This window comes from Marmota flaviventris, chromosome 3 (assembly GCF_047511675.1).
Source record: "Marmota flaviventris isolate mMarFla1 chromosome 3, mMarFla1.hap1, whole genome shotgun sequence".
Taxonomy (NCBI): Eukaryota; Metazoa; Chordata; class Mammalia; order Rodentia; family Sciuridae; genus Marmota; species Marmota flaviventris.
Genome location: NC_092500.1, coordinates 4,193,870 through 4,219,827, shown reverse-complemented (window position 1 = coordinate 4,219,827; position 25,958 = coordinate 4,193,870). Strand labels below are relative to the sequence as shown.

At 58.8% G+C, this 25,958-nt stretch overlaps 1 protein-coding gene across 2 annotated transcripts in view; it reads left to right on the top strand.

The window, feature by feature from the left end:
* The window catches only part of Fbln1 (fibulin 1), a 67,239-nt gene that overhangs the window by 20,188 nt on the left and 21,093 nt on the right, over positions 1 to 25,958 (top strand). Inside the window, exons 5-15 of one of the 2 annotated variants that reach the window (XM_027954668.3) lie at positions 2,080 to 2,139; positions 3,175 to 3,276; positions 3,847 to 3,984; positions 5,080 to 5,217; positions 9,245 to 9,388; positions 10,631 to 10,759; positions 11,469 to 11,594; positions 14,181 to 14,300; positions 15,327 to 15,458; positions 16,972 to 17,095; positions 24,262 to 24,699. In XM_027954668.3, the coding sequence (XP_027810469.2) occupies positions 2,080 to 2,139; positions 3,175 to 3,276; positions 3,847 to 3,984; positions 5,080 to 5,217; positions 9,245 to 9,388; positions 10,631 to 10,759; positions 11,469 to 11,594; positions 14,181 to 14,300; positions 15,327 to 15,458; positions 16,972 to 17,095; positions 24,262 to 24,616 (1,568 nt within the window). In that variant the 3' untranslated portion in view covers positions 24,617 to 24,699. Of the gene's footprint in view, positions 1 to 2,079; positions 2,140 to 3,174; positions 3,277 to 3,846; positions 3,985 to 5,079; positions 5,218 to 9,244; positions 9,389 to 10,630; positions 10,760 to 11,468; positions 11,595 to 14,180; positions 14,301 to 15,326; positions 15,459 to 16,971; positions 17,096 to 24,261; positions 24,700 to 25,958 lie in introns of those variants that run through there. The other variant, XM_027954667.3, reaches the window with a different exon arrangement.

Below are 25,958 nucleotides of genomic sequence, written 5' to 3'. Positions count from 1 at the left end.
TTGAAGTTACAATAAAGCAAGGGCTTGTACAAAAATAAAAAAGAAAGAAAAGAATTTGTGTTGTTCTAGGTGTCAAAAGTAAGGTAGATATGGTAGTGCACACCTGTAATCCCAGCAGCTCAGGAGGCTGGGGCAGAAGGATTGCAAGTTCAAAGCCAGCCTCAGCAACTTAGCAAGGCCCTGAACAATTTAGTAAGACCCTGTCTCTAAATCACCTGTATATTTAGCCTTTGGTTTTTGGCATTGGCACTTCACTTAGCATCTATGTATATGTATATACATATATCAGTGGGGAAGTGCCCTTGGGTTCAATCCCAGGTACAAAAACAAACAAACAAAAAAAGTAATTGAGCATACGGAGGGTACATGTAGGTCACGTGCAGATCCTGCACCATGTCATGTAAGGGACTTGAGGATCCGTGGATTCCGGCGTCCCTGACGGGTGCCGAGGGCATGTGGGAATGGACTTGCGGGAGGTGCTGGAAGTATGGAGAGTGGAACGCGGTGCCCCCTCAGGGTTCCACCCGGCCTACAGCTCTGGCTGCCTCTGCTCTGTTTCTGGGATGTGCAGCTGGTGCTCGAGGTCACATGGCCAGCACACAGAGCAGGGGCCTGGTGGGAGCCCCCTCTCCCTCTGGAGCCCAGAGTGTGTGGCCAGAGACTGGAGGTGCCTCTTTCAGGGACAGATGCTTCCTCAGCAAGGGGCACGTCCAGAGGCAGCTTCCGGAGGCTGCAGCTGGGTGCACCAGCCCTGCCCTCCCTCCCCTCTGTTTGTCCTGGGCCTTGTGGTTTGGCTCCACCCTGTAGGAGACTTCCTGGTGCCTGTGACCTCTCCTGCTTGCCCGGTGGCCTCCAGTGCCAGAGTGGAGTACCCTGGAGAGGCGCCCTATCTGCCCTGCCCACGCCTGCTGGGTCTTTGTCTGTTCCCAGCCCTCTCTGGGCTCTGCCCCTTTCTGTTGAAAAAGGGGAAGGTACAGGAAGGGGTTAAGGGGGAAGCACTCTGCCAGGTGGGCATGGTGGCGCACGCCTGTCATCCCAGAGACTTGAGAGGCTGAGCAGGAGGATTGCAAGTTTGAGGCCAGTCTAAGCAACTTTGTGAGACCCTCAGTAGCTTAGTGCGACCCTGTCCAAAAATTAAAAAAGAAATAAAATAAGGGCCAGGATGTAACTCAGTGTGGTGCAGAGCATCCTGGGTTCAGTCCCCAGTACCCCAAACAAACAAAAATAAAAGGGTAGCGCTCCCAGGTCTCTCAGTCAGGCCATTCTCCCTCTGGCTTTGTGACCCGTGGCTCTGCCTTGATCAATCACATTGGATTTTAGTTTTTCAAGTCCAGGCTGCTGCGGTCACTGTTGAGCTGACTTCTGATGTGGAATTAGGACCACATTCCTGCTCCCTCCTGGGCTTTTGAAGTCAGAGATGACATTTTACAGTAAACAAGCCCAGCCCTCATCCTGGGCAGAGTTCCTCCGTGTCTGGGAGGTTTCTGTGATTTCTGTCTCCTGCGTTGGCCTCTCTGGGAGGTCTCTGTGGCTCCAGGTGTTTTCCTCTCCTGTCTTGGATCCACTTTGATCCCTGCCCCAGACTTCTCTCCAGTGGCACCTCCTCTGTGGGGGCTTCACGGTGGCCTTCCTGAAGCTGGCGTTTATGGTGGGCCTACTGTGTGCTCCCCAGGCACACCCCCCCGCCAGGCCCCGCGGGTGTGCAGGCCGCTGTGGTCTGCAGCAGGGCTGGGGGAGTCAGCTGGAGGCAGCGAAGGCCTGCTGGGGCCCGCAGGGCGGTTCAGGCGCTGGCCACATGCTCTGCCACGGGCCTTGGGGGTCTTATGGGGAGGTGGAGACCGTGTCCCAGCTGTGGGCCTGGAGTTAGCGATGGCCTCCCTCGTGCCTGGGCCCTTCTGTTTCTCAGACCTTGGAGAAGGTGAGCTACCTTCATGAGGAAAATTCTGTTTTAATGAGGATACATGAGCGTTCCGCTGCTTTCAGGAGGACTGAGTGGTGTCCTGCTTGACACTGATGGGAAGTTCCTTCTAAGGTGAGGTGGACTCTAGGTAATCTCTCTTGCTCTCTGTTTCCCCTCAGCTAAGGTCTCTGAGGTAGAGGAGGAACAGGAAGACCCCTACCTGAATGACCGCTGCCGAGGTAAGGCCCCGGATCTCCACGGCCGTTCCCTGGAGACTTGAACCCAGGCCCCTGCCCTCCTGCTTCCCTAGACTCTCCAGAGCTGGCCTGGTGGGGCTGGTGGGGCAGGGGCCACAGCAACTAGTGTGAAAAGCCCCCTCTCTGCAGTGTGTGCTGGACATTCCCAAGCTCACAGGCTTCAGAGGGTGACCGCTGGCGTCCAAGAGGCCGGGAGACCTCAGGGAGGGGCCGAGCGTTTCTTGCCTTCCCGACCTGAGCCCCAGCCTCGTGCTGTCAGACATATTAACTTGTCTCACAGGGAAGCGTGGGTATATTTAAAATCCAGAGGGCCTTGGTGGTTGTTTCCCCCAGGGTCACACTCTCGCTCTTTCGTGAGCATCCGGGCATGTCCGGACTGGCAGGTCTGCTGCACATGGTCACCCAGCAGCTGGCCCTGTGGTCAGGTGTTAACTGGGGAGCCAGTTTAATGACAAGATGATGTGGTCGGGGTGCAGTGACAGGCAGCAGTGAGGCTGGGAGGGGAAGAGAGGGAGGGACAGAAAGCCCCAGGGAGCCAGCCTCCTGAGGGGAGGGTCTTCCTGGGGGAGGGGACAGCCCGTTTGCAGCAGCTGAGAGTGGCTTAGCATGATGACCAGCATGTGAAGGGCAGCAGGCAGGACCCTGAGGCCCTGGGCAGAGGCTTCTTCCCATGAGGTTGCACTTGAGCATCGCTCTGGCTGCCCTGTAGGAAGTGAGGGGGGCAGAGGTGGCTCCGGGATCCAGGGGGAAGCCAGGGACCTGCAGCACAGAGGCCCACAGCTGCTGGAGATGGGACAGGCCTGCTTCCTCAGTGTCTGTGGCTGGCAGCAAGCTGCACCCCGTCCCTGCCTTGTCCCTCACAGCTCCACTGTAACTACAGAGGCCAAGCTGTAGGCTGCCTGATTTGTCAGACCCAGCGGTGACCAGAGCCAGTGTCTGGGGGTCTCCCTGGGGCCGCGGGTGGCTCCAGTGACCTCTGGACGTGGCTGGCCCCGCTCACGCCGGCTCTGATTGCAGGGGGTGGGCCCTGCCAGCAGCAGTGTCGGGACACCGGGGACGAGGTGGTCTGCTCCTGCTTTGTGGGCTACCAGCTGCTGCCTGACGGTGTCTCCTGTGAAGGTAAGACTCCGCCGCTCTGCCTGGAGCCTGTGCCAGGTCTGAGCAGGGTTGACAGGTCCCCTTGGTGGGCGGAGACAGCCTGGGACTGGCTCTCCAGAGTAGGCAGGGCAGTGGCTCCTGGCAAGACACTCGTCAGAAGAATATGATCCCCAGGGCTGAGAAAGGGCCTGGCTTTGGGGTCCACCCTGGCTCTGGATCTGGGACCGGCTGAGGGCCTTGGGCATGTCCCTCAGCCTCCCTTGGCCTTTCCCCAGCTAGGAGATGGGGAGATGCTGCCCCTTCATGGGGTTCATGGAGACCGCTGGACTCCAGTCCAGGGCCCAGCACTTACTCAGGGCCCTGGGTCTGCCAGTTGGAAGGCAGCGAATCCTTGGGCTGGATTTGGTGAGGGCTGGTCAGGGCAGCATCCCGAGGCACAGCGGGATGGGCTCACGGCAGGACCCAGCTCAGTTTGGGCAGTTTGATAGATGCAGGAAGCCAGTTCCGCCCCGGCTTCTAGAACTTTCCTCTGATGAAGTGCAGGGATCCAAAGTTCTTGCTGGTTACTTCATGTCCCTGAATCTCTTCTAGATGTCAATGAGTGCATCACAGGCAGCCACAGCTGCCGTCTGGGAGAATCCTGCATCAATACCGTGGGCTCTTTCCGCTGTCAGCGGGACAGCAGCTGCGGGACTGGCTATGAGCTCACAGAGGACAATAACTGCAAAGGTACGGCCTGGGCTGGGAACCTCTCCCCAGCTGGGGCCGAGCGCTGAGGGGAGGGTGGCCCAGTACTGGTCTGGGCTCTGTGGTGCTGCCCCTGTGTGGCTGCCTGGGCTACTGCCTCCTCACCCACAGGAGGACCACAGGGCGAGGGGAAGAGCTGGTGCCACATTAATGATGATGGCCCACTTGGGTTTAAAGGCTCAGTGCCTGGTCAGTTAAACCAGACAGAGAAGGATTTCAGGTGCTCACAGGTGCTTTGTACAAAAACAAACATCCCCCTCCAAAGAAAACAAGTGCTTTGCACAACAGCTGGCTCCCCTCTGGCTCCAGCTTCCTGGAAGCTCAGAGCATCACCCCTTCTGCTGCGTAAAAGCGTGGCATTTCTGACCGCTGGTCTCCCTGCCTGCCATTGGCAGAGAGTGTATGATGAGGACCTTTTAGAACATAGTTGTCTGCACAGGGCTTCAAGCCCTCCAGAAAGACGGCAGCACTTGCATTAAAACATCCATCTTTGAATTATGAGGGTGACTCCAGAGCCAGGCACGCCCCCTGGGTGTCAGGGGGCCTTTGAGCAAGCTCAGGCTGCCAAGCCTGCTGCCCAGCCCAGTGATGGGCTGACCCCAGAGCCCAGGTCCAGGCCAGCTGATGCCCAGCTTTGAACATCTGACCTGTCCAAGCTGCCAGGCAGGGCAGCCCTGACATCCCTTCCCGATGCAATCATTCTTAATATCTGGAACATTCTAAGCACCTCAGAATGAATAAGATATATAGAAGCTGTGTTTATTGGCACTAAGAAAATTGTCTTATGAAAGAAACATGCACTTTATCTGGATGAGTAACGATGGCTCCATCTGCCAGGGAAACGCCTGGGCTGTGTGTTTACACAGCCCTCGCCTCCCAAGGGCCGTGGCAGAGAAAGGCTGCGTTTGTAGTCCTCAGCAGCGGGAGCACTCTGTTTGTGACCTCTCTGTAGGAATGTTTGGGGTTGTAGTCTGAGTAGTGAGAATTTTTGATAAAGTTTTCTTGTGATATTGAAGTGTTGTGTGATGCCTCTGGCAGGACTCTTGCTAACAATCTCCTTTTTTTATGATGCACCAGATATTGACGAGTGTGAGAGTGGTATTCATAACTGCCCCCCCGATTTTATCTGTCAGAATACTCTGGGATCCTTCCGCTGCAGACCCAAGCTACAGTGCAAGAGCGGATTTATACAGGATGCTCTAGGCAGCTGTATTGGTAAGCCACGCTGCCGCCAGATGCACGGTCCACCAGGCGGGGAAGGCCTGGATGTGGTCACACCTGGAATTGAGGGATGTGCAGAGCAAGGACCAGGGGTGGCAAAGCTTCTGTGAAGGGTCCCGTGGCAATCATTTTAGGCATTACGGGCCATGTGGTCTCTGTCACAGTTACTCAACTCTGCCGTACAGTTCAAAGCCACAGATTGTACAAAAACGGCTGGCCAAGGTCATATTCCAATAAACCTTAATTTACAAACACTGGCCACAGGCTGCGCTTGACCAGGGCTGTGGCTCGCTGGCCACTGGTTTAGATGAAAGAGTTTGGATTTGGATTAGAGGCCTTTGGTTTTAAACTGCGTGGCTGAAGAGCACTTGCTTCCTTCTGTGAGCCTCGGCTTTCTCCCTGTGAAATGGGGGCAGCCGTGATATGTGGTTGTGGGGCCTGAGGCCGGGGTGAAGCCCACCGCCCGAAGCCACAGACAGCAGGGCGCTCGTGGGGGTGGACCTGCCACAGCCATCCACCTGTCAGAAACACTTGGTGTTCACGGTGGAGTTCGTACGGACAGGAAGTGGAGTGGCGGTTTCCAGGGACAGAGGTGGGGGGTTGTGGTTAGTGGGGACAGAGCTTCCGTGTGGGAAGATGAAAAAGTTCTGGAGGTGGACAGTGGTGACGGCTGCAGGAGTGTGTGAAGGTCCTAGGTGCGACTGACCTAAGGTGCTGAGGGCAGTGGACTGTGTCACGGGGACCTCACCAAGAAGGAGGTGTCAGAGGGAGACCCCGTGGAAGGGGAGGAAATCCCACATGAACCGAGTGTCACGACAGGAGCTGGGGAGACCACCCAGGCCCCAGGACTTGGTGTGGGCGAGACCTGCGTCCCCACTTCCATGTCGTCCAGCTGCCACTTGGCTCTGTCACTGCTTGCGGTGGTACCTGAGTCCGAGCTGCTGGCTTTCCCTCCCCTCTGCTCAGCTCCCAGGTCCTGCCCTGGAGGTCAGGGAGTGGCTGCGGGTGCCACCGGACAGACCCGGCCTACCCAGGGTGGCCGCAGCCCTTCCCCACAAAGCTGCACTGCTGCTGCCCTAACTTTTCTTACAGAATTTGTACTTTTCTTTGAAATGGAATTGAAAGCTCTTTCTGACTTTACCACCTCAAGTATTGACAGGCAAGTGTAGCAGGGATCCCTTAGGGCAGGAGCCTCAGCTGAACCCGTCCCATCCTCTGCCCCTCCAGCCTCCCCTCCTCCCGTGCAGAGGCATCTGGGCTGTGGGGGCCTCTGCTGGTGGCCAGTCGGCCCCTTGCCAGCCTCTAGCTAACAGGACGGTTGTCGCTCGGCACTCGGGGCAGTGATCAGGGAGGCGGTGGATCCCTCAGGGCTCAGAGGTGGGGGGTCCTGCTCAGACTTGCAGCCTGCTTCGAGGGGCTGTGGGACGAGGCTGGCATCTGTTGAGGATGGAAACCCTGACTCATGGCAAAGTGAGCCCAAGGCCACCAGGAAGAGACCTCTGCCAGTCTCGACACAGCTCTCATCTTCCCTCCTCGGGGACAGCACGCTGAGGGGCGAGGTGCAGGAGCGGTGGGAAGAAGGGACCGTCCTTCTCTGTCCCCCCTAGGTCGGGGGAGAGCCAGGGCCAGGAGGGACAAAGCCCTTCCACAGGAAGGATGTGGCCCCCTCTGGGTCTGAAGTGAGATCTCCAGAGCTCTCAGGGTCCCCCTAGCCCGGTGTGCTGGCGGGCGCGGGGCGCCCTGTTCTGGAATGCTCACTCCCCACAGTCAAGTCCAGGACCCATCTTTTTAAAACCATCTTTTTTTATTGCAAAAGTTATCACATCTTCATTTACAAAGAAGTGAGACCTCAGTAGAAAAGACAGGCCCCAGGACTGGGCGGGTCTGCCGCTTGTTTTTCTTTCTGCTGGACGATAGATCTAGAAATCCCCCAGCATCAGCTCGTTCCTTCATCTTTAAGTAGTAACTCGCTACTTCAGCAGAGGGTTCTTCCTGGGGAGAGTACGTCCAAGTCGAGGAGCGCTCCAGGCCGTCCGGGGGAGGCTACAGAGGCCCTGGGTCAGCAGCTCACGGGCCGCACCCCAGCAGCCTGCTCCATGGTCCTTCCAAAAGGACCCAGAGCTCCCAGAACCCTTTCCAGCCCCCTCCAGCCACAGCCTGCAGCAGAGAGCCGCCCGCTGCCGGGGTCTGGGAGCGCAGGGGCCTCCTCCCAGTGCTCGGGTGGCTGAAGGCCTGAGACCGCCTTGTCTTCGCTGGGTTTTCTTTGTTCCGTTCCTTCACTCCTCTCCCTGTCCTCTGTCGTCCCTTCCGCCCTGAGGAGGAGAGAATTGGCCAGGCATGGCCCACACCCCGGAGCCCGTGTGCCGAGGGACACTCTCAGGTCCTGGGACAGCAGAGGTTCCACTGAGTCTCAGAGGCGCCGGGCCAAGCCAAGCAAAGGCCCTGACGGCTGGGCTTTTCCCACGTGGACCCCTAGGGGACCTCTAGGGGATCCCTAGGGGGAGGGTGGACGGCGGACCGGACCTAGGGGATTTTTTATATCGATTTGTGCTTCGCTTGTTCACCCTCCAGTTCACGCACTCACGTATCCATTGCCTGACGCGGTGGAGCTCTCAGGCCTGGGGACCCTCTCTATGAAGCTCATGATGTTTCTAGGAACACCAGGGTGCCATGGAACAGAATTTGGGAAACAGATCTCAGAGGGGTAGGCCAGCTCAGGGGGAAGGTCCGTGAGGGCTGAATGACAAATACCAACGTCTCTGTGATAAACACCAGTCTCGGTGGCCAGCACGCAGCCCTGGCAGTTGTGAGTGAGCAGCAGCGGGCATTCCGAGGAGGAGTGGGCCCAACCGTGTGCCCATAAAACCTTATTCACAAGCGCAGGCAGCGGCTGGACTGGCCCAGGGCTGGGGTTTGTGACCTTCACGTAGGGGACCTGGCACTGGCCGGGAGGCGAGACTCTAGCCTGGGCTGTTACCCCACACTGCTGCTGTGGACCTGGGGAGTCACCTGCTCTCTCTGGGTCCTGATGTCTTGGTGTCGGGCACACTGGGTCACCTCAGACAAGCTCTAAAGCGTGGCACTGGTGCAGAGGCCCACCCCAGGGTTGGGAGGAGCCGCCTGGCTGTGGCGGGGCTTCTGCCATCACTGCCCACTCTTGTCCCCCACCCCTCATGCTTTTCTGAACTAGGAGATTCTCGGAGGTGACTTCCCCAAAGTCGTCCTTTTGGAAGGGCCCCCTAGTAGCAGTCTCATCTGTGTTTTGACACCGCATCTGAGCGTGAGGCACGAGCTGATGCGCTACTTCCTGGTCCACACCGCCAGGTGTCCACTAGAAGTGTGCAGCCAGGTCCCCACTCTGGAGGCGTGTGTGCCCTGGGAGGGAGTCTCCCAGGCAGGGAGCTCAGGGGACAGTTCTTCCCAGCTGGCCTCTGTCAGCACAGGCTCCATGACCCAGATGGGGACCTGGGAAGGCTCTGTGGAAGTGGCACCCAAAGCCATGGCTAGCAGGCAGAGGAGGGGACTGGGACCTCACCTGAGTGGGGCTGCAGTTGCTGCGAGGGCACAGGACTGGCCAGGCGGGGCTGCAGAGGCACACAGGGCCCGGCCAGTGACCAGAGGCACCCAGAGCCTCTGTACGGTTCAGAATTGGCACAGAAGGGACGGTCACCTCTGCCTCCCTAGCAGCCTGCTCAGGGAAGGGGCTCCGTCCACCTGTGTGGACTGTGTGGAACAGGAAAGCCAGGCAGGCGTGGGCCGGCTCAGTGGAGCGTGGGACATGGCAGTGTGGGAGATTTGGGGTCAGGAAGGAGGGCCAGGGAGGGGTGTTTGAGGCTGTGTGTGCTCGTGAGATTTGGAACTAACTGGGAGGCAGCCATGAGGTCCAGGATGAAGGGACTGGAGCAGCATCTGTTTGTTTGTGGTTTGGGAAAGAGGCGGAAGGAGGAGCTTCTTCAGAGATCATTGCTGGGCTCTGGACGCCCTCCATGTGTGACCGTCCGTCTTCCTCTTCCCCGCACAGATATCAATGAGTGTTTAAGTATCAGTGCCCCGTGCCCTGTCGGGCAGACGTGCATCAACACAGAGGGCTCTTACACGTGCCAGAAGAACGTGCCCAACTGTGGCCGGGGCTACCACCTCAACGAGGAGGGAACTCGCTGTGTCGGTTGGTACTGACTTTCTGTCTGCTCCCCTTTTTTCTAGAAGGGGAGGAAGTCATTTCTGCCTGTCCTTCTATCCCACTGCCCATTCCCAGGCCCAGGCCTTTACTTGGCCTGGACCGCGGCTGTGGCATGCCAGCTCATCCCTGCCTCCAGCCCGGCTCCAATCTTCCCGACACTGTCATGCCTCCCTGTTCACAGCCCTTCAGCAGCTCCCCTTTGGTGACAAAGGACAGATGTTCAAACAGCTGCTTACAGTTCAGTTCTCTGGGCTCCAACTTCATGAGCCTTGTAATCCAGATGAAATAGGTCTCGGCACGCCCCAGGAGACACAGGGTCCCCGGCCGGCCGTTTGCTCTTATTCCTCTGCCCACCTACCCCTGTGTCTTTGACTGTGGGTGGTCAGCCATCCCAGACCCCTGCCAGGGAAGAGGGCCTTCTCCATGACACCCAGGACACTCTCAGTGCCCTGTGCGTCACTGGGCACTTCTTTTTTTTTTTTTTTAATTGGTTGTTCAAAACATTACAATGCTCTTGACATCATATTTCATACATTTGATTCAAGTGGGTTATGAACTCCCATTTTTACCATGTGTACAGATTGCAGAATCACATCGGTTACACATCCACGTTTATACATACTGCCGTACTAGTGTTTGTTGTATTTTGCTGCCTTTCCTATCCCCTTCCTTTACCCCCTCCCCTCCCCTCCCCTCCCATCACCTCACCTCTCTCTACCCCATCTACTGTAACTCATTTCTCTCCCTTGTTTTTTTCCCCCTTTCCCCTCACATCCTCTTATGTGTGATTTTGTATAACGATGAGGGTCTCCTTCCATCTTCTGTGCAATTCCCCTTCTCTCTCCCTTTCCCTCCCACCTCTTGTCCCTGTTTGATGGTGATCTTCTCCTCATGCTCTTCCTCCCTGTTCTGTTTTGAGTTGCCCTCTTTATATCAAAGAAGACATTCGGCATTTGTTTTTAAGGGATTGGCTAGCTTCCCTTAGCATAATCTGCTCTAATGCCATCCATTTCCCTGCAAATGCCATGGTTTTATTATTTTTTTCACTGGGCACTTCTGCCTGCTGAGGTTCACTCGGGTCGGCCAGCGCAGGCTCCATGGCCGGGGCTGTGTGGGCCGCGCCGCAGCCCGGAGAGCAGAGTGGTGCTGAGTGTCAGGGTTCACTTGCGTTCGCCCCAGGCCTGGGGACCGCTGAGGCCTTTCTCTGCATCTCTGCCTCCTTTGCAGACGTGGACGAGTGCTCACTCCCCTCCATGCCCTGCGGCAAGGAGCACCACTGCGTGAACTCCCCCGGCAGCTTCCGCTGCGAGTGCAAGGCTGGTTACTATTTTGACGGCATCAGCAGGACGTGTGTGGGTACGTGGGTGTCCTTCCGGCCTCGGGGGGCCAGCCAGCTGCCACCACACAGGACACGGTCTCTGTTGGCTGGACTGACACGGTGCCATCCTTCTCCCAAAGCCCCAAGTGCAGGCAGAGTCCCCAAGCCAAGGCCCCACCAGGATACCCGTCTTAGCTCCCGGGCAGCCACCCCTCCGTGGGCCTCCATCAGGGCCCTCGCACTGTGAGCTTGTCCCCACTGCAGGGTGGGTGTTCTGCTCCACCCCAACCCCCAGGTCCTGAGAGACTTGAGCCCAGGTCTGCAGGTGGCAGAAGTGCTAGTGATTTCCCAGGTGCCCCTGGCAGCAGGAGCCAAAGATGACAAGGAGTGGGGTCAGTCCCCGCTTTCCCCCAGCCAGGGTGCTCAGTGAGGGCTGGCAGGGGCTTCCCCACCACATCCCCTTTGCCGGATCCCAGATCCCAGTGGACCCTCCCTGTGGGCATGGGTGGAGAGCTGGTGGGAGGGCACTGTCCATATATGCCACCATGTCAGGAGCACAGGGCTTGGCACAGGATGCCAGGGGGGTCTGGCCTTGCTGCTGTGCTGCTCTGTATGTGGGACAAGTCACTTTGCCTCTGTCATCAGAGCTGATGAAGCAGGTGGGCCGTGAACTGCCGCCATTAGTAGGAGGGTGAGGTGTGGCCCTCTGCAGCTGTCAGTGCCCTGAGCTGCCCCCCTCTCTTCCAGACATCAATGAGTGCCAGCGCTACCCTGGGCGCCTGTGTGGCCACAAGTGTGAGAACACTCCCGGCTCCTACCACTGCAGCTGCTCCGTGGGCTTCCGGCTCTCGGTGGACGGCCGCTCCTGCGAAGGTGCGAATGGGCTTGGGCTTGGGCGTGGGCGTGGGCGGAGGCCAGCTCTGCCGCCTCCCACAGGGTCCCTGGAGGCTGGTTTGTGTTTCCCCACTAAATGGCTTGCGAGCCAGGGAGACACCTGTGAGGGGTTTGCTCCTTAGGGGACGCTCCCACCGGGTTCCAGTTCCTCCAGGAACCTCCATTCTTGGAGATTGTGCACGGGATGTGGCTGTGTGCACGGGATGTAGAGACGAAGGGCCCCTGCTTGGTGACTTGGGGACAACTGACCTCACAGGGGAAATGGGTTGACATGCCAAAGAGGAGCAAAAGCCAGACACCGCGTAGAGACCTGGAACGGGTCATATTCAGACTGCCCACGAGGCCGATGGAGAAGCTTTTAAACAGTTTGGCACCAAGGGCAAGAGGGCGGGGGTCCCAAGGTGCCCTCCGGGATTGGCCAGCTGCCGCTGCTCACCCAGTGGAGTGCAGACCGCCCCCCTACAGACTGGAGGCAGGTCTTAGCCTTCCTGAGGATGAGGGTCCATGGGAAAGGTTCCTGGGTCCTTGAACAGGTGCTTCTGGGCCGTGGAAGGTCCGTGTCTAAGGGGCAGAGAGGATTCACGTTGCAAGGTTCTCTGAAGGGAAAGGAGGCACGGGGAGGTCGGGCCACGGCTGCTGCGCTTTGGCTGGAAGAGTAAATTCCTCCAGCAACGTGAGCTTTCCCAGGCAGGGGCTTGGAAGGGGTGTGGGGTCTTCACTGTGGGGACACAGCGGTGCTCTGGTAGCAGCTGTGCCAAAATTGGCCAAGTCTGCTGAGGTGGGGATGGCAGAGCCCCTCGTGTTTGAGCACGTTCCTGCGTGCTCAGAAAACAGCGTCTCCTGGCTGCTGAGCTGTCTGCCCCCATGCCAGGGCCTGGCCCATGGTAGGTGCTCTAAAGGTGTCACATCTCATGCAGGGACTGGGAACGCTTTGGATGGGCCTTGCCAGTGCCTCACGGTGCCCGCCGTGCCCTGCTCTGAGTGCAGTGACCCAGGGGGCAAGATTCTCTGGAGCATGGCAGGTTCAAAGTCTGAATTAAGGAGGCTCCCTGGCTGGGAGGTGGCTCTGTGGGGAGCACTTGCCGGGCACGCGTGAGGCCCTGGGCTCTATCTCCATCGCTGCACATAAAGAAAAAGGTGCCCTTTCCAATGACACGGCCCAAGGAGGGGGCTGGGCATCTGCCCCGGTGCACGATTCTCACACTGCATCATGGGTGGTGTGATGGGGTCATGGGTCTTGGGCTTCCCTGAGAGTTCTGGGACGTGTCCCCAGGAACTGGACCCAACACACGTGTGCATTGGAACACGGTTCCTGAGCCAGGCTTCTCTCAGGCCTGGGCTCAAATCCCAGTCCTGATGTTTGTGTGGCCTTGAGGAAGTAGCTCACATTTCTGGGTTGGCATCCTCCTCTGTGAACAGGGACAGTAGGACTGACCTGACTGTGGGGGTCTCCCGGGGGAAATGAGTTGAACCACGTGATGAGCTCATCACAGGCACAAGACCAAGAGCTGGACGCATGGAGACTGCTGTGTCGCCTCTGTGGCTGCTGCTGCTGTCATGATGATTACTGGCTCATGCTTCCCCTGGCCATTCCTCAGCCACTGGAGAGCAGACGTCCACACCTTTGCTACCAGACAATACTATGGATGTGAGCAGGGCCCGGCCGGCCTTGCCGAGCCACCTCTCTAAGCATTTACAAAGCGCCTTGCCCAGGCATGGAGCAAGAACCCGGTTCCTGCACCAGGAAGCCTGTCTAGGGTGCGGTGGGAAACCACCCTGGGCACAGGTGGACAGGGGCCCTGAGGGCAGTGGGGGCTGCAAAGATGAAGGCCCAGGTGAGAGGTGAGTGGACATTCCCTCCCGCCCTGCCCCAAAGTAGCAGGAAGTCAACCTGAGAGGCACCTTCTGGGCCAGGGGTGGGCAGTGCTCCTCCCTCAGGTGACTGTTAGGCCTTCCCGGCCACAGTCTCTCTCGTCACCACCCCACTACTGCTGCAGCGGCACAGAAACAGCCATTGGTCAGAGTAAGAGGAGGTGGCTGTGTTCCAGTGAATCTTCACCAAGCCCACGGAGGGCTGCATGTCACCATGGCCACTGATCTCTGCTCTAGGCAAAGGGGACCCGTGAGCCATACCTTAGAGTCGCTGAGTGACTCCGTGAGCTCAAAGCGTTGGAGCCTCAGTTTTGTCCCGTGGACTGGGTCCCACGAGCCATTATCTGTTTAGGATGACATCCGGGAGGCGAGGAGGAGCACAGGCTCAAGTTCCCACTGGAGACCCAGAGCAGATTCTGGTGCCCAATGGGGCCTGGCCCTCAGGGCTGTCACCGTTGTCCTGGTGGGAGATGGCCTGTCTGGGGCGTGGCAGAGATGAGGGTCCAGGCTCACTGCCACGAGAGGCTGGCATGGGGCCTCTCTCCCCTTCTCCCTGTTCCTGTGGGGTGACCCCAGGCAGGTTGCTGGCCATGTGCCCGAGACCTGGCTTCTGTGTGGGGGGTGGAGAGGGTTAGGGCGGGCGGTGGCTGTGACGGCGTGAGCGGTGACAGTGACCGGGACCTGTCCTTTCAGATGTGAACGAGTGTCAGAGCAGTCCCTGCAGCCAGGAGTGTGCCAATGTCTACGGCTCTTACCAGTGCTACTGCCGGCGCGGCTACCAGCTCAGCGACGTGGACGGGGTCACCTGCGAAGGTGAGGGTGCCCCCCTGCTGGGGAGAGCTCCCGGCCTTCCCCCATCCACCGCGGCCCTTCCCCTGGACCTGGGAGGCTGTGTGCTTCATTCCTCGCCCTCCGTCTGAGGTTTCCTTGAGGACACTTCCCGGGTGGGGGGTGAGGGTGCAGGAGGCAGCAGACCCCTCCCCGTGGTGCTCTGATGCCCCTGCGGGTGACGGGTCCATGTGCTGAGACCGTGAGCCGCAGGTCACAGGCTTGGTGGTGGCACCTGGCTGAGAGGTGAGGAGGGCCTCAGGGGCCACCACCCTCTTGGCAGCCCTCAGAAGACCGACAGCCCTTAGAAGTCCTGGCTCTGTCCCCCTCGTGGGGCCTGACAGTCTGCTCTGTCACGAGGGGCTGGTCCCCGTGCCAGGCTGTTGGAGCATCAATCCAGACAAGGACTCCCGAGCACACGGGGGCTTGAGGGCGACTGTCTGGCTCATTGCTCCAGGGTGAGCCTCCCTCACCCAGAATTCTAAGCTCCTTGAGCGCCGACCTGGTGCCATGTGGAAAGGTCCACCATGGCCTCAGGTGGTGGGCGTGGCCTGCAGGTGTGCTGGAGGCCTGGTATAAACTACTCTTGGGTTATGGCTGCAGGTGCACAAGTAACACAAGTGAACCCGATGTTCAGACTTGGCTTCTGACCCCAAGGTGGCCCACTGTGTAATATGGAGGCACATCTAAAACGCTGGGGGCCCAAGCTTTTTGGCTGAGGGGAGCTCACTCTGTGTTTTCATGGGAAGTGCTTCTGATTGTCCTCCACCCCCTCTTCCCTCTCCTACCTGCACACTGCACATTGGGAACTTGTCCTGGGATCCGAGGCATCCCCTCTCTGCGCCTCAGTTTCCCGTTCTGACTTGATGGTCTCTGAGGCCACCCCAGCCCTAGCACCCTGAGGCCTCTGTGCAGCTCACCCAGTGTTGCTCTCCTGTGGACCCCAGCCTGGCCCCTGGGGTTGGGGCCATGGCCGGGCCTGGGATGCTGAGAGTGGCTCTGCCCTTGCAGACATTGACGAGTGTGCCCTGCCCACCGGGGGCCACATCTGCTCCTACCGCTGCATCAACGTACCTGGAAGCTTCCAGTGCAGCTGCCCCACGTCCGGCTACAGGCTGGCCCCCAACGGCCGCAACTGCCAAGGTGAGCCTGTGAGAGTGTCCTGGGACTGTGCTTGGGCTCTGTGACACCAGGGCGCTAAGGCCAGGCTGGAGGGCTGTCCTGCCCCAACCTGTGGGCCACGGCACAGGCGGTGCGCTGGGAGGGCGTGTTCTGGGGTCAACCGGTTCCCTGGTCTCCTACACCCAGGCCCCCAGCACCCTCATCTTTGGGTCCTCAGCCCTCCCACTCTGCCCGGCCGTCCCAGAAGACGGGATAGGGACTATCAGCTTTAGGAAGAGGCCCTGGAGGCTGGAAACCGGCAGTCAGCACCCGCAGCCCCTGCCTGCAGCCTGGGGCTTCTGGTGCCACCTTTCACTGGGTCACTGTGGGTCAGGCCTGGGCCAAAACAGGCCTCAGAGGCCTCTGTCCCGAGGTGCTAGCTGTGGTCAGGGGTGTGCAGTGTCTGTGGACAGGTGGCTTCGAGGGTCTAGTGGGCCGGGCCAGCTCCAGCATGGGCTAATGGGGGCTGGTGGGGCCCACTCTGTGCTCTGGCCCGTTTCTGCGGGTGCTGGGACCCCTGCATCCATGACCTTCTATTTGATGACTGAGAGGGGCTAAGCGAGCTCTCCTGGGTGTCTGAGCGTTTGTCCTGGCTTGTGCGTGGGCCCCCCAGCAACGGCCCCTGGAGCTGAGCCCAGCCCCCTGCCCGGTGTCTGGTCATGAAGATGACCCACCGAAGGGGGGCAGGAGCCCCACGTTTCCCACAAGGGACTACTTAGTGCATCTGGGGTTGGATGGGATCCTTCACTTTTATGGCTCCTGGCCAGATGCTCCACTGCAGCCTGGGGTCCCCCCAGACACAGCACAACCACACTCCTGAGCTGATCGGGGATGTCGTTTTTGCCAGGCACCTGGCACCTTGTAGCAGCTGCCTCCCAGGCTCTGTGATGTCCCTGAGCCCCAACATTCAGCTTCTCTGGGATAAAAGGGGCTCCCTACCCCAGGGCCTCTCATGGTGGTGCCCCTCAGCAGGAGTCCCAGCTGTCCCCTCCACCAGTCACACCCCCAGGACACAGGGCCGTCAGGGCCCCTAACCCCTTGCCTGGTGTCCTGTCTGTTCATGGGCTGGTGGCCCTGCCCTGTCCCTCCTAGGAGGTAACTTGCCCCATGTGAGGTGAGGGCATGCAGAGGGCTGGGTCAGTGCTGGACTCTGGCGCTCCCCTGCCTGGTTTGAGCTCAGCTCTGCCACTTAGAGCAGGGTGACCTTGGGCAGCCCCAAGCTCTGCGAGCTCTCCCAAGCCAAGATGGCCACAGCACTGCTGCCCTGAGTTGTCCCCCTCCTATGCTCCCTCCGCCCAGGGGCTGAGAGCATGAGCAAAAGCCCCCCAAGTGTCCCGTAGAAGAAGGAGCTGGTGCCAGGTGCTGCTGCAGCAGAGGGTGAGGGTGGTGTGATGCCCGTCCCGCCCTGGCTGGTGGGAGGCCTGGCACCTCCCTCTGGGGTGGGGACAGCTCCCCTGGCCTCTGCCTTGACCGCGCTGCCCGGGGTCTCCCGCAGACATTGACGAGTGTGTGACCGGCATCCACAACTGCTCCATCAACGAGACCTGCTTCAACATCCAGGGAGGCTTCCGCTGCCTGGCCTTCGAGTGCCCCGAGAACTACCGCCGCTCCGCAGACACGTAAGTCCCTGGGGCCTGCTGTCCTCTGTCTGTGTCGACCTCCTGGGGCCCCTCTTGTGGCCCAGGTGGGTGGTCAAGGAGCTGCGACCTCAGTGCCCTCCAGTGGGGACATGAGGATCAGCTGAATTCTGGTTCTTAGACCCCCAGTGGCGGGTGACACTGGTCTCAAGAGACCAAAGGGTCCTGGGCCCGCCCTCTGGTGGAGCCTGTGCACGGGGCCAGGCAGATCCTCAGCTCTCCGGCGTCCTAGGGTGAGCCGTGGGCGACCTCTCTGGGCCTCTGTCTCCTCATTCGTAACGTGCACATGTCGGAACAGGCTCTGAGGCAGTGGAGCTGGTAGTGATGACTGTCAGTTGGAAGTCACGACCCAGCGTGACTTGCTGGGTGTTGTTATGGTGTGACCCCCTGAAAGCCAGAGTGGCTTGTGGGAACAGTGTGGAAGATTCTGCGTCCTAGACCTGGGCTGTGTGGCCATGTGTCATTGTAAGCGCTCTCTATCCCTGGCCACCAGCGTGTCCATGGGCTGGGTCACGAGGACCCCCAGGCTGTGGTTCTCGCCTGGACCACCGTCACCCCTGATTTTACTCAGAGAGTCATTCAGAGTCATGAGCCTCAGGGAAGCTCCAGGCTGGGCCAGCCCGGGAGTGTGAGCTCCTGAGCCCTGTCTGCCCGGGGCGGGCGCTTGGCTAAGCACCTGGGCCCCCAGCACCTGGGCTCCCAGTTGCAACCTCCTGACCCTGGGCCTGTCTTGGCTCTTGGCCTGCACCCCTCCTGCTCAAGGGACAGTGCCCTCCATGTGGCCGAGGCCTGGCTGTCCTGGTTTTTGGCCTTGGCCTTGGGGTGCTCGCTCACCCACCTGGGACTCCCCCAGCTGCTGTGCCTACCCAGCATGTGTTTTGTCACTTGAAAACACAGCCTCTTGTGTGCTTCCTGGGCCCTGCCAGGGGAAAGCCACTCCACCCGGGGTTTGCAAGTGGGTGGCATCCCAGAGCGCGTGGGCTACGTGGTAGCTGGCGGGCTGTGCGGTGGCTGGCGGGCTAAGTGGTGGCTGGCGGGCTGTGCGGTGGCTGGTGGGCTGTGGCAGTGCTTCTCTGAGACATTGAGAAGTCCGTGTGCGTCTTTCGAGGCTGAGCAGCCACTTCTCGTTGTGAGTTCACCGTGTCCCAGGCCTGTGTCAGTGTCTGCGTCTGAGGACTCAGGAAGGCCAGCCATGGTTGCAATGTGGACTTCCAACACACACAGAGCCACCAAACCCAAAGAAGAGCAGGTGCCCACAGGGGTCATGGTGTCACCCAAGCTGAGGGCAGGCAGGTCGACCTCGCTCACTGACACTGTCTGCAAGGGGCAGAGTCACCCTCCACCCTGTTGGTGTGCACGGTGGAAGCCACCGCTACCCTCGGTGCTGGGGGAAGCCATTGCTGTGGGGCTGACTCTGTGCAGGCACTTGTGAGGACAGTGACCCACAGAAGCCCTGTCCCCTGCACTGGCTTCTAGGTGTGTGTGTGAAACACCCGTGCTTAGGCAGGTGCAGTGGTGCACGCCTGTGATCCCAGAGACTTGGGAGGCTGGCAGGCGGAGCACAAGCTTCAGGTCAGCCTTGGCAATTTGGCAAGGCCTGGGTCAAAATGAAAGGCCTGGGATGTGGCTCAGTGGTGGAGCACCCCGTTCAACCCCCAGTGCCAAAAGACCAAAACCAAGGCTCCAAGAGAGTGGGGGGCAGCCTGGGTCGGCCAGCTGCTAGTGAAGTCAGGGGAGCCCAGTCAAGTGGTGGGGAGCACAGGGACATGCGGCAGTGAATCGGGTGTTTAGCCAGAGAGCTGGGCTGTTTCCACCCAGGGCGGGTGGGCAGCCAGGGCCTGGTCTCTCCCATCCCATGGACACAGCAGCCTGCCCCGCACCAGGGGGAGCTGTTTAAGGGGACTCTGCCATTCTCTCTAGAAAGGGCGGGGATTGGGTCCCCCACTGTAAAGATGGGAGGGGGAGAAGGATGCTCAGTGACTCCCATCTCCCCGTGACTGTCATCTTATCACCACCTGCACCACCCAGTGGCCTGCTCAGAGGCTGGGGAGAAAGATAGAGCTGGGAAAGGTGGGGGACCCGGGCTGCTCCCCTCCCTGGCAAGGACTGGAGCTGGGGTCATGCTGTGTGCCTTCTGGAAAGATCATAGCTTCAGAGTGCGCTTCACTGGGCTCAGCCACTTCCAGGTCAGCTGACCTGGGCCGGTCCCTGGGCTCCTGGGAACCTACCAGATGCTGTGGTGGGGTCCTCTTCCAGGTCGCCCTAGGTGACCCATGATTGTGGGGAAGTGCCTCCCTCTGCTTGTTCACTGGCCCTAGTGGGGTGCAGGTGGGCACCCCTGCATCGACCCCCGCCAGCAGTGCTGGGTGAAGGGAAGGCGAGTCTTCCGTGGCCTTCCTCTGGCATCCAGGTCTGTGCGGGCCCCTGGGAGGACAGTGACCCACGGAGACCCCATTCCCTGCACTGTAGGTGCGTGTGCAGGTGCAGGGGCGCCCACCTCTCATCCCAGAGACTCGGCATTACAGGTCTGGCGTCCAGGTCTGAGGGGCTGCGTGGAGAGGGCAGGCCCTGAGCTGGGACACAGGGGGGTGAGCTTCCACCTCAGCCTCTCCTGGTCCTGACCCTCCAAGTGCTGTGGTCTTGGGTCAGTCTCTGGGCCACGTGGGGCCCTTTCTGTATCTGTAACGTGGCCTCAAGCTTGCCTGCTTGTCAGAGTCCGGGATCATAGGTAATGAGCCCCCAGGGGGTGCTCGGGAAGGGGAGCCAGGGAGGGAAGAGTGAGTACCCCTGTGTTTTCCTCGGGGTACCCCAAGTAAGGGGACAGAGGCCCTTTCAAGTAAAACTGGCTTTCGCTCTGCCGCGGCCCCTCTGGGTGACGGGCTGCACTAAGGTCCCTCAGCTCTCAGCCGGGGAGACCAGACACTGGCTCGTGGGGCCCTGTGGTGTGGGCCATCCCTGCCACACACATGGGCATCTCTGGTTAGAGTTTTCTCCTCTGTTGGCCCCTGTTGTGGAGTTATAGGCCAGGGGGGACCCCAGTGTCGGGTGTGGAAGTCAGGACTGGCCTGGATGCCCCATTCGTGCCATAGGCAGTTGTGACCTGCTTGCCACCCCATTGGGAGGCTGCTTTGGGACCACGGAGTGTAGTGTGAGCTGTGGTGACCAGTCACTGACGTGAAGGAGCATTCTTGGCCCCCAGGGTCCACTGTACGAGACATAAGCTGGTGGTCCTGTCCAGCCTTCCCCCAGCGCTGCTAACCCTCAGGCTGGGGGCTTCACCTCTTGGCCCCTTTTCCTCCTCATCTAAAAGCCAAGACTGGTAAAGGACTTATGTGACCTTTAGAAAGCAACTTTTAAATCTGCACGGGCCTCACTTAGAAGGGGCCAGTGGCCGACTTCCCCCAGTGGACGCTCAGCATGGGCGGCTCCTTCGGGAGCCTCCGTGGGCAAGATGTGAGCACAGGTCTCTCTCCCTCTGCCTCCCCCTCTCTGGGTCTCAGCCCTCTGGTCACTCACCACAGAGGTTGCCTGGTGGACCCGTCCAGGCCGTCAGGGTCCTGCACAGTGCCCACGAGAGGGGTTCCAAGCTGCCCCAGAGCCTTCCGTGGGGAATGTTCCCGTGTGCCCTTGGTGGTTGTGAAAGCCTGTGCAGGGTCTTGGGGCCTCTGGTGCTGTGTCTTAGGGGAGGGGAGCCAGTGAGCAGCTCAGGCCTGGGGTGGACGGAGGCAGGCAGAGCCCTCCACGGACCCTCTGCCCTGGACAGATCCTGACAAGCACATAAGTTCAGGGAAACGTCAGCAGGGCTGGCCACTAGCATCAGACAGGCTGGGGTCGCTGGACGGCTGCCCCTGGAGGAGGCAGGCCCCGGAGAGCTTTAATCTCGGTCTGCGGTGGCGTTCCGGACTTTCCACAGAACTTGGGGTGCCGCCATCAAATGTGCTGAACTGGAAAGCAGAGTGCATCGCCCCCTAATGCCCGGTGTGACCAGGATTCGTGGTAGGCCAAGGGAGACTAGAAACTAGAAGCCTGGCCCCAGTGCTTGGCAGGGCTCCCTTACAGATTCAGTGACAATGGCCTGTCCCCAGTCTGGGCACACTGGCCAACCAAGGTTTTAGGGCCATTCTGAGTGTGACAGGCAGGCAGCTTGCCAGATGTGGTAGTTATGTTTGGGGGCTGTTTCGGTAAGTTTGTGACAAAGCAGAACAGTGCCCTGAGGTTGGAACTGACCAGGAAAATCAAGGGCAAGTTATCTGTGAGCATTTACGAAGCCCATGACCGGCTGGCCCTGGGTTGGGCGCAGGAGATAAAGCTGAGAGCCCCCAAGAAGCCAGCCCAGAGACACCTCGTGGAGGAAGGGCTCTGGGGGTCTCGTGAACGGCAGGGGCCGGGGGTGGGGAACCTGGGAGGAGGGAGTGTCCAGCTCTCTGGTGAGCGATGGGCAAGGGAGCGGCACCAGGGCGGTGTGCCCTCCTCGCGTCTCTTACCTCCCACGCGCCTTGTTAATGCTTCCCTCTGGCAACCCAAAACCCCATCCTTGGTCAGTGGAGGAAACCTGCAACAAGTGAGAAAGAGGACATCCCACCAGGGGGACTCTAGTGCCCCCTGCTGACCAGGCCCATCCAGGCCATTCCTGAAGGAGCTGGGGTTGGCGCCAGGTGCCGTGTGTACGTGTGTTTGTAAAGGTGTCCAGAGGACATGGCTAACTTTGAAACTCAAAATTGCCACTTATCACAGACCACAGGGTCTGGACAAGACACAAGAACTTTGTCTTCCCACTGGTAGACTTGGGAGACCGCGAAGAGAGCTAGCGCGAGGAAGGCCCTGGTGTGCCCAGCACGCTCCTGACACCTTAGGGAAGCACCTTGGCCAGGTTCCACCACCCTTCCCGTTCCTAGCTCCTCCGAAGCTCTGTCCCTGCGCTCTCTCAGGTCACGTGGAGCACTCCCATTCTGTGTGGACCTGGGTGTCTCTAGAGGTGGCTGCCCCTCGCAGGGCCTTACCAGCTTCCTTTCCTACCTCTGGATCTGTTTTGCTTCTTCCCATGCAGAATTCCTCTCTCCAGTGTCCCTAATCCCCACGTGTCCAGTGCCATGGGGTTCATTCCCGGGGTTGTCCTTTCTCAGAGCCAGAATGGTAAATAGCCAAGTAAAGCAAAGGCTATCTGCACTGATACACAGCCTGGAAACAGGAGGTAAGCAGAGACCCCCTCACAGTAGGTGCCAAACGTAAGGTAGATCCAAGTGACCGGGTGAGGCACAATGACTTGAAAAGCCAAAAGGGAGATGTGATGAAAGCCAGGAGAGAGGAAGCCTCTGAATGGAGAATCCAAATACAGTCAAGATGGCAGAACGTTCTGGGAAGTGCTCAGTCAAGTCCCATCGGGCTCCACCCTATGGCTCCGCTTCCTAATTTCTGGTCAGACTGCCTTCTGAGTGTGAGGAGCCTGGAGTATGGGACACAGAAGATAGTTCCTGTCACCGTCACATCACAGGAATATAGCATCTATGATCATCCTTCTAAAGGAAGCTAGATCCTGTCTCCATCCTGTCACAGGAAGTTCAGACCTGTCTCCATCTAGTCACAGGAAGTTAGGACTTGTCTGCATTGTGTCACAGGAAGTTAGGACCTGTCTCCATCTAGTCACAGGAAGTCATAACTCTTGTCATAGGAGAAAAGGACAAGATACCATTATGTCACAGGAAGTTAGGACTGATCTCCATATAGTTACAGGAAGTCAGGAACTCTCTCCATCATGCCATAGGAAGTTAAGACTGCTCTCCATCTTGTTAGGGAAAATCAGGACCTGTCGCCATTCTGTCACAGGAAATTAGGACCCATCTCCATACTACAACAGGAAGTTAAGGTCTGTCTCCATATTGTCACAGGAATATTAAGACCTGTATCCATTCTACCACAGGAAGTTAAGACCTGTCACCATCTTGTCACAGGAAGTCAGGACCTGTCTCCATCCTGCCCCAGAGAGTTGGACTTTTCTATATCTTATCAAAGGGAGATAAGAATTGTTCTCCATCGTGCCATAGCAAGTTAGGACCTATCTTAGGAAGTTAGGACCTATCTCCATACAATTAAAAGAAGTCGGAATCTGTATCCATCACGCCATAGGAAGTTAAGAACTATCTCCATTTTGCCATAGGAAATTAAGACCTGTCTCCACAGGAAGTAAGGACTTGTCTGCATTGTGTCACAGGAAGTTAGGACCTGTCTCCATCCAGCCACGGGGAGTCACAACTCTTGTCATGGGATTTGTCATAGGACAAGACACCATCATGTCACAGGAAGTTAGGACCTGTCTCCATGTTTTTAAAGAAACTTAGGGCCTGTCTCCATCCTGTCATAGGGAGTTGGGACCTGTCTCCATTCTGTCACAGAAAGTTAGGACCTGTCCCCATCATGTCACAGACAGTGCCTGTCTCTATCCTTTCACAAGAAATTATTACCTCCATTCTGATCCTGAGCTGGTTGTGTGGACCAAAACAGGGAACTGGACCTGGAACCCACAGCTTAGTGACAAGGAATGGAGAGCTGCCCTTGCTGCGGGCACACAGATGTGGCTCCCTTCCTCACTCTGTGACCTTCCTCACTCTGTGACCTCAGTTTCCTCTTCTGAAAAATGGCACTCAGGTCACCATCATGAGCACTTACAGTGGCCAGACCAGAGAGTGCACAAGGAGTAGCCCAGCACGTGATAAGTGGCAGCAGCCCTGGCTGCTAGCAGTGAAACAATGTCTTCTGGGGTCTTCTCAGACCCACTCAAGAGACGGTGTGGCCTTGGCCACTGTCTGGGCGAGGGGCCAGGAGCCTGGAAGACACTCAGGTCAGGGTGTGCCTGCTGAGCGCTCCCAGAGTGGGGCTCTGCTTGAGAAGGGGGACACACTGCATCCTGGGCACGGCCTTTGACCCCAGCCACCAACACCCCCCTGTGGGTGTTGAAAGAGGCTGGCGCCCGAGTCAGCAGCCCAGAGGTCCCCGCGCCTCCCCCAGGTGAGTGAGGGTGCTCTTGGCATTGGCCACAGGGGCCAGAGGGGCGGCGGGAGCCCCGCCCAGCGAGCCCCCGCTTGCCCACTCTGTTGTGCCCTGCTTGCTGGTTTGCCCTAACCCTCTTGTCTCTCTGCCCACTTGTCTTGCAGCCGCTGCGAGCGCTTGCCTTGCCATGAGAACCAGGAGTGCCCCAAGCTGCCTCTGAGAATAACCTACCACCACCTCTCTTTCCCCACCAACATCCAAGTGCCCGCGGTGGTTTTCCGCATGGGCCCCTCCAATGCCGTCCCCGGGGACAGCATGCAGCTGGCCATCACCAGCGGCAATGAGGAGGGCTTTTTCACCACCCGGAAGGTGAGCCACCACAGTGGGGTGGTGGCCCTCACCAAGCCTGTCCCTGAGCCCAGGGACTTGCTCCTGACCGTCAAGATGGACCTCCATCGCCACGGCACCGTCAGCTCCTTTGTGGCCAAGCTTTTCATCTTTGTGTCTGCAGAGCTCTGAGCACTTGCTTCGGCCGGCCGCGGGGTCTCCCTCTTGTCGCTTTCCTCGCCCTCCCTCGGGACCCTAATAAAGTCTCGGCGCCCGCCCGCCCGTCCTGCACAGCATGCCTGCGTGCCTTGGTGTTCTTTGGTGTTGGGCTCCTGTGCTTTTCACCCCCCGGGGCGAGCCGAGCCCTTACCAGGGCCTGGTATCCACAGGGGCTGTCCACAGGGGACGTGTGCCTGAGGGTCCTGTCCTCAGAGCTCACCGGGTGTCCTACCAGGGACCCAGAGAGGGGAGGAGGCCAGGGTGGGGGGCTGCACAGAACCCACAGGGTAAAGTGGTGATGAGAAGCCCTCAGAGATTAGCAAGCTTGGTCCTCCTCGTTTTTCAAATATGGAGACTGAGGCCCCAAGGTGGGCGACACGGCCTCTCGCGGCCAACTCCTGGCCCCTGCCTGGTTCCTTGCTGTATCACCCAGCGTTGAGCATTAACAGAGAGAAGAAAGCTCTAGACTGAAACCTCCTTTCTGAACCCCGGTGCGTCTTGGACACGCCTCTTGCCCACGTGGGGTCAGTTGGCTCCGTCCTCTGAGCCACCCTGTGCTGTGCCAGGCCGAGGCAGGGCCAGCACAGTGAGTGCCGTGCTCCTGGGACCACTAGTGTGCATTGGCTCCTTCAGGCCTTTTGGCTCCAGTCCTGCCAGGCCTCTATCACCTCACCCCCTGCCCAGATGCTCAGAGAGGGCATGTGACTTTCCCAAGATCACACAGCTGTATCCAAACCCCAGCCGCTGACTCCACAGCTCTGCTCTTGCAGTCTGTCTCAGTTCCTCCACTGTGGGCCACGATTACAGCCAAGCCACCTCCACTGGGTGCCAGCTCCACTCAACTCTGTGGCTCATTCTCTGCTCAGCAACTAGAAGGATCTTTTAGGCTTTCACCCAGACTCTTCCCGCCTTCCTTTGTGCCTTTCAAGCCTGTGCATAATTTCGACCTTGCATGCTGACCCCCAGCCTGACCTTGGCTTGTTTTCTACTTGCTTGTTTCCTTCAGTCCATACTGCAAGTTCTTTGCTGCCTCAGGCCCTTTGCATTTTAAACCCATTGGTTGAACCTCAGCTTAAGTGTGTCTTCCTCTGAGAGGCTGTAGTCGTCTGTTTTTTATTATGATAACAAAATACCTGAGACTGGATAACTTTATAAAGAAAAGAGGTTCTAGAAGCGCAAGGTCAACAGGCCCCACCTGTGATGGCCTTCTTGCTGGCAGTCTGAATCCAGCACAGAGCATCACCTGGCAGGAGTCAGGGAGCATGCCCGTGCGTCTGTGTCTCTCTTCTGGTGTCTCTCCCTCTTATAAAGCCTC